The 11,261-nt window shown below is 43.4% G+C and overlaps 1 protein-coding gene across 1 annotated transcript; it reads right to left on the reverse strand.

Annotated features, from left to right (window-relative positions):
* Positions 1–3,106: 3,106 nt before the first annotated feature.
* On the reverse strand, positions 3,107–5,293 carry PtA15_2A331 (uncharacterized protein; the record flags this gene model as incomplete). The annotated part of the gene is made up of 9 exons (XM_053166342.1): positions 3,107–3,246; positions 3,337–3,383; positions 3,555–3,577; positions 3,672–3,765; positions 3,844–3,975; positions 4,057–4,206; positions 4,304–4,404; positions 4,532–4,621; positions 4,913–5,293. The coding sequence occupies 9 exons, from the start codon at positions 5,291–5,293 to the stop codon at positions 3,107–3,109; spliced, it is 1,158 nt and encodes a 385-aa protein (XP_053017573.1).
* Between the last annotated feature and the right edge of the window lie 5,968 nt (positions 5,294–11,261).

The raw sequence follows: 11,261 nt of genomic DNA on the forward strand, positions 1-11,261 counted from the left end.
GTTGTTTTTTTCGAATTTTAAGAGTTTTTTGTTTGATTTAGTCAGGATGATCAGTCCTTTGGCTTTATAGTAGTCTAGAATTATGAAAAGGTAAGTAATTTTCCCGATGAGGCCCCCAATTGTGAGCCTGAGTCTCTATAGTGACAGCAGGACACAAGAAATGGGGGGGCAATAGTTGGATTTCTTGGGATAAAGAAATTACAACTATAAAAGAAAAAAGAGAAAGAGAGAGAGAAACCAAGCAGGATAAGAAGGAAGAGAAGTACTAGGTTATTCTAGTGGGAATGCACGTCCACTGGCAATGCTACTCTTCAGAAGAGTGCTGCTAATCTGTGCAAGAAGTGCTACAGCTTCCTCTCAGGAGGGTATCTGGATTAGATAAGTCTTAATCCAGCCACAGTTTTTTAGACTTCTCTCTGGACAGTCAAGGTTCTTAAAGGGAAACCTGAGGGACAGCCCTGAACCTAGATTTTGAGGCAAAGGCCTGAAGATAAGAAGGGACAGCCCTGTGATCAAGATGGAGGCAAAGGCCTATAGATTTGGAGGGACAGCCCTGTGATCAAGGAGGAAGCAAAGCAAGAAGAAAAGGCAGATCAAGCAAGACACAGAGTTGTACCTCTGAGATAATCAAGGTTCAGTGAAAGAGGTTACTTACTGTCAATATCCTAGGCGCCTGTGACGGTAGGTATACTGGGAGTAGAGTAGGCTCTTTGGTGGTGATCCTGGGGTTATCTGGGTGGTGGTTCTGGTGTGCTGAAGTCTGTGGATCCTCCAGCTGCATGGGGGATCCTGACTTCGAAAATTTTCAAAGTTGGATGACATAATCACACATGTACATGTGGTTGGGAGCGCTCAGGCGCGACTACACAACGCTGCTGCGCATGTGTGTCACAAACCACAAACTCTATGAAGGAGTAGAGATATTGTAAAGTGATCAGTGAACACTGGGGTCAAAATTGCATGAGAAATCAGAATCTGAAGTCAAAACAACCTTATGTTGTAAGGTTAAAAAGATATGAGCACATTTAGGCATAAAATGGAGATAAAAGGCAGTTTTAGGTCAACTGTGTTGACTCTAAGGCTGACAGAGAGCATCAAGCAGGATCCAGACTAACTTAACCAAGTACCCTTTTTGTGTAGCTGAGTAGGAACAGAGTCTCCAAGCACACAGTGAGTTAATCAGACCTGTCACTGCTTGCCATGCATCTTGAAATCACCATAGATCTCTTGTTTGAAAGGCTTCATATGCAGTTGTGTGGGACAAAGTGAGAGGTTGCATACTCCCTATCCATGATTCAAGTTTGATTTTGTGAAACCTGTTGTCCAACAAAAAGAAAAGGGGGATGGAAAAATGATCATGCTCAGGCCAGGACAAGTGCACCCTGAGATAGAGGATGGCTTGGCTGTAGAAAGGTATGTAGCACACAATATTGGAACTAAGATGAATGATATCTCAACTGGCCTAGCTTAAGCCACTCAAACGGAGGGTGCAGAAGACCCGCGTGGAGCGCTCCCCATAGGAGAGGCTTATGAGTTATCTCTCAATTTAAGCAGGGGCAGAAATTGTCTGCTACACAAAAAGGAAAAAATGATTAAAAAAGCTTGAATAGACAGGATTGTAGATTCCGTCCTTGTGAAGAATTTGTGCTACTCACTGTTCTTTTAGCAATAAAAATGATTCCTGGAGTAACAAACCAATTGAGCCTAATTTGGAAAACTTGCAAGAGGCTGGGGGAGGAGCTCTAAAAAATTCAAAAGCTCCCAGCCAAACAAACCTTCTGCTCCCGCATAAGTTCTGCAATAATACACAAGTCCCTCCCTGCAGGAGGGGTCAATTTGCCGCCCGCCACCAGGGAGGACTTGTGTTAAGTTAGACAAATGGCAGTTGAGATTATTTTTCTCATAGTAATGTAGAAATTCAAAGTCTTGCATGAAGTTCTACACCGCAATCATTTGGTGATCTATTTTTTGTCCTACTACCAGCACACATGGCTGTGCTGCATCACTCCTGGCTGAACTGGGTTACTTGCATCAGTCCAAGAGGGGTTAATGTTGCCCAGCCAGCTTTTCTGGTATCCACACCAAGTCTGCAAATTGGTGAGCAATTTTGATTCCAAAATGATTTTAGAAGTCCACTTTGAACACCTTTTAATATACTTGTCCTCTGCATTGGATGAACTCTCAGTATGAGATCTGGGCTTGCAGATCTGACAAGAATCAACTGATTTGTTACTGAGGTTAGCTCAGGTCATTGAAAGAGCCTAACACTTAAAAGTTGGTACATTTACAAATCACTCACTCTGGATGCAGGGGACCCATCAGAGCAATTGTAATTATGAGTGCAATTGTGTTAGTGTGCATAAGGTACACATGGATCATCAGCTTTTGCAAAGTGGGGTGTTTCTTGTCATGTCAGTTACCCATGTCACTGAGAAGTCTAGCTCAGCACCAGTCTTCCTTAGACCACTTCCAAGCGCGGGAAGAAACGACAATAATTATCAAGTCCACACTCAGGTAGGGCCATTTCTTACACAGAAAATGTTTAAGGGAAAATATATATAATTGTTTTCCATATCAAGACATATATTTATGTATATATGTGCATATAAAACAGTTTAGAACAACCCCGATATTGTGTGCTTGAACTACAACGTTTTCGCTTTCTATGAGAACAAAAGTCACACCCGCTTGATAGATCGGTTATAGAATCAATACGCTTGAGTTGGACTACTTCGTAGCCCTGATGTTTGACTAGACAAATGCGCGCATCGATGATCCCACTAATTAACGGGTATGCGGAAAGAAATCGTATGCGGCCAAGGTGGAAAAGGAGAGAGGAAATGTGAGTTGGGACAAGGAGAAAGCCATAGCATTATTTTCCCGGTTGTGTTTCTCCACCCTTTTGTGTTCCTAGAGGAAGCTTGGAATGAGAGTGTATTAAGCAACTTGTTGGCATTTGGCGGAGGACGTTCCGGGGAAAGAGTAGCTTTGAAAAAGAACGGGAATAGAAGGCAAGGTAAAGATATCGATAACACAGACGTGCTCCTATCGAAGTTGTGCTTGGCAAGTCGCCACGATGGTCAACTTGCGGAGTTCCAAGGTGGTTTTATTGTTGAGCCGCTAATGAGGGCTCAATTGCTGGTCGGTCGGTTTGGACTTCAGTCGGAAGGCCAGCCAGTTTCATTTTGACTGCCATCTCAAGCAAGTAATCCAAGCATTCAGCTTGGCATTTAGCTTGTTCCCAGTCTGTTTTTTTTTTTTTTTCCAAAACGAGGATCAGTCAATAAGGGATGAAATCAAAGCCTAGTGATGGAAGGAAGCATGTGCACCACGGACCTTTTCCCCACGAATAGGTCCCATGTCTGCGGACTAAAACTGCCGGACTAGGATTGGTTCAAAAAAGGAGGTTTTTCGGTGATCAGTATTGGCAGGGCCTGTAATAAGAGAAACATGGAAGGTATGACTAAGGAATATTGATGGTGGAAAGCTTCAAAGCTCGGTGGAGAGGCCAGTGGAGGCCCTAAGCTTATCGAAAAAACTCGAGGAGGGCTTACGCGTCGGGGTATCGCAACATTGCCTATTGAATCGGATGGCGAGTTGCAGGAAGAATAAGAAAGTTAGTATGACCGAAAGGTGATCGCAACAAGCAAAGAGCTTGGACTATAACCTGCCTTTTCCATGTCCTCACGCAAATCCTCTTCGTGAGGTGTGTTCTCGATAATGGGAACGATAAGGGTGTCTAGGTAGCTCATCGATTTTTCGGTTCTTTTGGTCGTTTTGTTAAGGAGAGATAGCGCTTAGTTCGATATACACGCGCGAGAAGCGGTCAAATATCAAGCTCACCCTTTGACTCTCATCCCTTTGATCATTTCCAGATGGCTGCAACGGAATTCTTGACCTGGCCAAAGTAAGGTCGCCATGACAGCATGCTGACTGTGTGTGTGGATACATGCGCCTGCACTGCGATGCTCGTACCTAAATCGATGAAGATAGAGCAGGAGAGTTAGGACCCGATAAAGATTGAAGCGAGCGCTAGCGGAAGAGATCAGAGCTAACGCATTGAAGAAGAGCGGTGTGCACGCCGATTGCTTCAAAGGGGTCGAAGGTCTTCGGAGTTGTTCGCGGGTAAACAAGTCAAGGATGAAGATATCACAAGGTTTCATCCGCTCCTTCTGCACTCCGGAAGGCGCGACGAAGACGTGATCCCTACGCGAATGGTTGTCGCGCAACGGGAAGCATGTCAGGTTATGCGTCCAAGCTGCGGATGATACACAACCAAACTACTGATCAAAAACACCCTTACTTCTGCCGAATTGAGATCCCGCCACCGGTACCAGTCACCCAGCCGAGTTGGTAAAAATTGCGGCAGAGCTCACAGATCAGGTTTGCAGGATGCATGGGGTCCTGTGATGAAAGCGAACACAGATCGAAAGGTTAACGTTGGATCCCAGGCCCCTCGGCTCGATCTATGGACCAGGATTCATGTGGAGTTGGCAAGAACGATCGACGGTGGGGTGGCTGGTGGACGGACGTTTGAGTTGACCCATTCAGCCGAAGTATTGTCCAGACAGACCTCTAAGCTCTTTCCTTGGGAAGCCAGTGATTCACACATCTCTCTGACCTGGGTTGAGTTGAGTTGAAGGTCTGGTCAGTTCCTCTTTCTGTCTTTCTGTTAGTGGTGGTCCGGTCATCAGGTTGAGAAGTTGCCGCCTTCCGGTCGGCCTCGCCCGGGCACTTCGGGGTCGGCTGGCTGCTCGGGGATCCTATGGCGGCCAGCCGCCGAGGGACCCCGGCGCGGGAACGGTCGAAATCCCCTAGCCTCTTGACAGCCGGCTCTATGCACCCCGGAGGGGGTGTGGGATTGACAGAGACATGCAAAACGAGAAACAGATCGAACCGAAAGATGACTAACGTGTGGGATCGATTTCGCATTCTTCGCCAAATACTTATCGATCGATGCCTCGGTTCTTGCTCGTTTTTGGGGATCACCCAACTTGTGAAGTGCCATCAGATGTTCATGCATACTCTTCGTGCTCCCCGTCTTATCCTTCTTTAACACTCTTCCACATGGATCGCCACCACGCTTTACAACTGTGCATTTGACTGACGTTCCATTGTCGATTTCGATGAAGTGGGCCCAGACCCAACTACGCTTGTTGGAACCTGAGGGACTGGTATAAGTCGTCACGGGCGTCGATGGTGTTTGAAAACTGGTGCTTCCGTCGAGCCGCAAGTCCTTGTTATCCAAAACCTCAATGTCGCCCATTTGAATTTCAGTTGGTTCTAAAGCCATCGCCACAACGTATTCTGCTGCCGTCACCAGACTACTTTCCTCACCGCTGCACAAAGAAGATCAAGGGGTTCCGGACAGAGATTAGGAATTGCGGGTTGTCACTCGAGGGAAGAGGTCGATAGCTGGGATCTTCGACTGGGCGAAATCGATGTGGAGTGATGGATGGGTTGAACGTTCGTCGTCTGAACCCCTAACCCGGGCCCCGGACAGCTTCCCGAAGAGGGGTTGATTACGTAGGCATGAATATACATACATATGTATAAGCTCGGCTGCCAGGGGCCATATGGATTTGAGAATGTGCGCTTTACGCGCATGGCCCAGTCTCGCAGCTTTCCAGGGGTCAGAGATGTGACACCCAGCGTTTTTCAGTTTTGTGACAGATCAATGTACTCCCTTCTTGGCCAATCCATTGGGCAATGAGGAGCAGGAAATATGTAGGGCGTCTTCAGGTTCGCGGTGAATAAACGCTACGTATGAGAACTGCTAGCCGTTTGCACATGCACTATCTGCCTGCAAACTACTCGATCTGATTGCACAGACATCTCAATTGTCTCAATATAAGGAGCATTCAAATTTAATGCCCCAGCTGATCCATATCTTTTGATTAGCTGGCCGTAGTAAGTGGTTATACAGAAAGAAACGAAGATTCAAACTTGAAGCTCCAGACTTTGAACTCGCACCATTGGGAGCCAGGATAATCTTCAGAAATTGGTGGAGCAAGCACATTTACATACATGGATTTGAAAATTTGGTTTTCTGGCATTCATTTTGAACTTGGCTTGAATATGGAGCTCAGGTGATGGGAATCTGAAAGAAACTATTTTGATTAAATATTTGCAGATAAATTCTCTTTTTTTAATGATTTGTTGAATTTCTGGAGGAATTAATCATAGGGCAGTTCATATTTTATCCAAAATTTTACTAAATTTTTCAGCTCATGCACCCTCTTAGCTGGTTTGATGCTGGCAAATTTTATAAAAAGTTGCACTCAAAAATTAGCCTCCAAAGATACTGTTACCAACCAGGCTGGACCCCTTGGATGGTGCAGCAGTGGTGGTGCAATGTGATTCTAATTATTTAATATACAAACTTACTTCGCGCACTGCAAAAAACACTTCGCGCACTGCACAGTGCGCGGATTCCCAAACACTTCGCGCACTGCGGGTAAAATACGCAACTTTTTGAAGGTTTTTCTTGACCAATCAATAGAAAGGCTTCCCATTGGCCTCTCTGAATTTTTTGGGAGTTTTTTGAAGCATTCTTCTATATTAAAAAAATGATTAAAACCAAGAAGAAATGTAGGATTTGGGCGCCTAAAAAACAAGGTTCCCATGGCCCAAAAATTTCAAATAATTTATTGAGTCATGAAACATGTAAGAACAGCTACTTTGAAAATTTTCAGCCACTTTTTGCAAGCATACAGGTCTGAAAAATAAGAAAATTCACCACATATTAGCTCATTGCATCTAAATTATCCTCATTTTTCAGACCTGTATCCTTGCAAAAAGTGGCTAAAAAATTCTGAAGTAGGTTTTATTACATGTTCCATTACTCAATAAATGATTTGGAATTTTGGGGCTATGAGAACCTTGTTTTTTAGGCGCCCAAATCCTACATTTCTTCTTGGTTTTAAAGATTTTTTTTAACATAGAAGAATGCTTCATAAAACTTCCAAAAAATTCAGAGAGGCCAATGGGAAGCCTGTCTATTGATTGGTCAAGAAAAACCTTCAAAAAGTTGCTTATTTTACCCGCAGTGCGCGAAGTGTTTGGGAATCCGCGCACTGTGCAGTGCGCGAAGTGTTTTTTGCAGTGCGCGAAGTAAGTCCGTTAATATATTCAAATCACCCAATGTTGCTCTTGAGGTTTCATGTAAGAGCTACATAATTCATGTACGTTTCATCCACCATTTGGATGTGAAACTTAAATTTTACTTGACCAAGTCAGATAGAAACATGGTACTGAACAAGCAATTGATGGTCAAGATTTTATTGGACTAGGGAGCTGAGTTTAATTCATTCCTGTCCTTGTTTTTTAGTATAGCATCCAAGAAAAACAGGAGAGTCCGAGAGAGTGGTAGAAAGCTTGTTATTATCATGAATGAGGCTGTGATCTTGACTGTTTTTTTTTCCTGCCATGACTTCAATTTTCTAAACCAATTATATTTCAAGATCATTGGAGTAGTTATTTTAAAAGAACATGTTTAAGTCTGTGATGTGCTAAAAATTAGGCCTCATGCGCAAAAGGGAAAATTCCAACCATGAAAAATCACAGGCAAGAAAACAAGGCAGGCAAGTAGCACATTTTGTATGCAGAGGCTCTAATAAATAGACCTCAGTCTATTCCATAGCATGTAAGACAGGAAGGTACTCACTCTACTCTACAAGAGGCTGCATCAGTGGCCTCAGGGATCAGACACAGGATGGCTTAGATTCATCAAGAGGCTGTATCAGTGGCCTTAGGGATCAGACACAGGATGGCTTAAAGTTAGATTCATCCTTGGCTGGGCAACAGCTCATTTTAAAATGTTTGAGCAAAAAATATGCTCCCCAAAATGGATCAAACTTCATCTAAGAAAAATGCACAGTGTGCATCCAAAGTGGATAAATTTGAGAGGGCAGATATGGTGATTTGCAAATTTTTTCACCTGAGCACTAAATGTGATAGGTTTTGATTTTGGAATTGGGGGTAGTTTTAAGTACAACAGCAATTCCCATAAACAGCATCAGTTATGCATGTATGAAGATGATATTGGCAATTGGGCAGTTTTTTGGGGTGTGATTCACCAACCCTGATCAAAATGTGGATTGTGTGGTGCCTGTTTGACAATTCCAACAGAAAAACTGTATATTCTTGCTTATTGCTCTGACAATATCTTTGGGATTTCGACCTGAGACTTTGCCAGATATTGAGTGTTGCAGCAATATTCTGTTTTAAGTAGGCCACTACAACTTATCCAACATCATCTTTACTTACTGGCTGAGATTAGTAATAGCAAAGCACAAACTGTGAAAACAGAATATCAAGCAAGTGTTGAGTGCAGTTGTTGATAGGGATAAAAGAAGGATGGGTGGTTTCCTTTTCCCCAGTGAACACATTAATCTACAACACAGAACCATAATAATATTTTTAATCTCCTGAAAGAATCTGTAAGCATGTTTTGCATCCAAAAAGCATCATTGGGTGTTGCTCTTTTACATTTTAAATTGATCACTACAACTACTGAAGGGATCTTTCCAACCATCGAGCACAACACGGATTCAGAGATATTTGGAGACCTTGGAGAAATAGTCAACTGTAATCCATCACTGCATTCACCAATGCAGATCTCAGATAAAAGCACTTTTTCTAACATGGACATAGATTTATACAACCCCATGCCAAGTGGTGGGCTCTTGCTTGAATTTCTTTCATACAATTTATATTAGGGGCTGATCAATGTGTTCTCCTTTTTTTAGATTCCTTCCACAATTCTTTTCCCAACATTTGCAATAATCTGATCTATAGTCCCGGATCAGAGCCAACCTCCAGCTTGAGTGCAAGTGGTGTAGTTGGGGAAAACAGTCAGTTCAAATCCAGGTTCTCAACCTTTAGGGGATTTTGTTTGCTGGTTGTAAGCGGGCATACCCTGATGAAACCATTTGGTTTCCAAACATACATATATAGGTATTCAAGATACAAACAGTGACTATCAAAATTCAAACCAGTTTCTCAAAGAATGTGAATTTCAAAAAGAGTTGGGAGTGGACCAACAAGCCTGGCATCAATTTCTGCCTCCATTAAAATCAAAAAACAAGCCAAATGCTCAAAGTAAGAGAGATTATCCTCAAAACTACTGAATAATCCATTTTCTTTCCTGTAAAAGTGAGTTTCTTACGAACTGATGAAACTGGTTTAGCTCACAATCATCTAGTACCACACCTCAGTTATTTGAAAGCAAGAGCAAAATCTATGAAAGGTCATCAAAAATTAAATGAAATCTGGATGCCTACCAACAATCATAATCCTGAGAGTGTCATCCAACCAAAAAAAACAAACTGGAAGTAAAAAGATCAACAAAGCTTCCCAATTAGCAACTGGGCCAATTTATAGGGAACTCCAGGAAACTTGTAGAGAAAAAAAACTCCTGGATCAAGCCAAGAGGTCCCACAAATCAATGCACTTTCAGAATACCAGGGATAGGGAAGCAGCCAAAGATCTAATGAAGAAGATTGAAAATAATATAGAAGCATTAGAAAGAGCATACAAGGTCCCAATTACCCAAGGATACACAGCTGAATTGATAAATTTTTCACAGAAAACAGATTCAGAACTTGAAGACAAATATATTGCTATTTATGATTTAACAACAACTTCCAGTTTCAACTTTGAGAAATTGCCAAAAGAGGGAAAGGAGGAAAGTCAAAATGCCTACATCAAGATGCCATTGACAGCAGAAAAAAGGGTGGCCAAAGAAAAAGCTAAGCGCCTTGTGATTAGAACCAAAATGCTTGGAAAGTACTTAAATCATCTCAACCACTATTTTACTCATTTTGAGCAGGATGCACAACTACAGGGTGTGATTGGAGATGAAGACCACCAAAATCTTCTGGAGTGGTTTTACATTTTAGTATTTAAGGACACTGAGGATCATCCACCCCTCCTGGGGTGGTCCAAAATGAATTTTCTAGAAGAAGAAAACCACAAGAAATTCAATCAAGCTCAGATTCTTATTTACAAAGCTTTAACACAGCAAGGTATGCTAACACTCCATGAAGCTGCTTATGTTGCAATCAAGTTGCGCAAAATCTGGTTAAAATCAAAAATTTCCAACTTACACTGAAGAAAACTTTTTAATGGAAGAACCAGAATCCAACTAACTTAAATCCACAGAATTCTGGACATTGAGATGTAAGTTTTGGCGTCTACAATTGTCAAAAAAGAAACTTAAATCTATTATATACACACTACAATTACACAAAACTACGGATGTTGAAAAATCCCCGAAGACCCGAAGGCCCTATGGATGACCCTCCAGCTGTGCCGGAGCAACAAGCAAAAGAGGGCCGGTTGTTAAACTAGCCAGGGAGGCCCTAATCAAGTAATTAGGTGGCTCCCAGGGAGGGGGCGGAACGAAACCGAATCCCCTGGGGTTCCTTTGACTCTACACACCCTCCTTATATACCTTTCGGCCATCAACTCGACACACCTTCATCACAAAGCCGCATTAGCCACTTGTTGCGCGTTCCTCAATCCATCACCACGCCAACAGTCTCCGCCCCACTGTCTGCCCAGATTGTCTTCCCACTTCCAACCAACCGTCCATTCAACCCCTGCGCCACATTACATGACTGTGGCGCACGGTCCCAGTTGCAAACACCTCCTTGTCTCCTTCACCAGGGCACAATACACGCCATTTTTGACCACTTCAACCTTAGATGTCTGCCCTTCACTCGCCTACATCAGACCATTCACTACCACCACCCCGCCCAACAGCGCTAGGACTACACAATTAATTCAAACCGTACGTGTCACTTCTGCCCCTCGTCTTTATTCTATCAACTCACCGGTCCTCAAATGGCCCGCCACTACCAACCAGACCACGCCCGATCACTCTCGGCGTATCTGTCGCAGTTGTGACTGGCCTGGCATTTCCTCACCTATGCTACCAAGACTTTCTGATCCCTCCAGACACAAATTTCTATGGCAACGAGCAACAATAATCTCCCTTTCAACCTGGTTCAGTTAATCTACAACCCTACTTTCGCGCTGTTGCGTGCCACGGTAAACCACGGGCACTACTCGCTTTGCCCACCACGCGGCCCCCTCGACGTGGCACGCGAAGTCAAGGAATCCCACTGAGCGTATCTCACACCAGCAACCTTGTTTGTAGAGACTGTAAAATGAAGATGTGTCTGGTGAGAGTCGAACTCACGACCTCAGCTATGCTGAGACACATACTAGAGTGCTGCCTTTACCAACTAGGCTAC

This window comes from Puccinia triticina, chromosome 2A, assembly GCF_026914185.1.
Source record: "Puccinia triticina chromosome 2A, complete sequence".
Lineage (NCBI taxonomy): Eukaryota > Fungi > Basidiomycota > Pucciniomycetes > Pucciniales > Pucciniaceae > Puccinia > Puccinia triticina.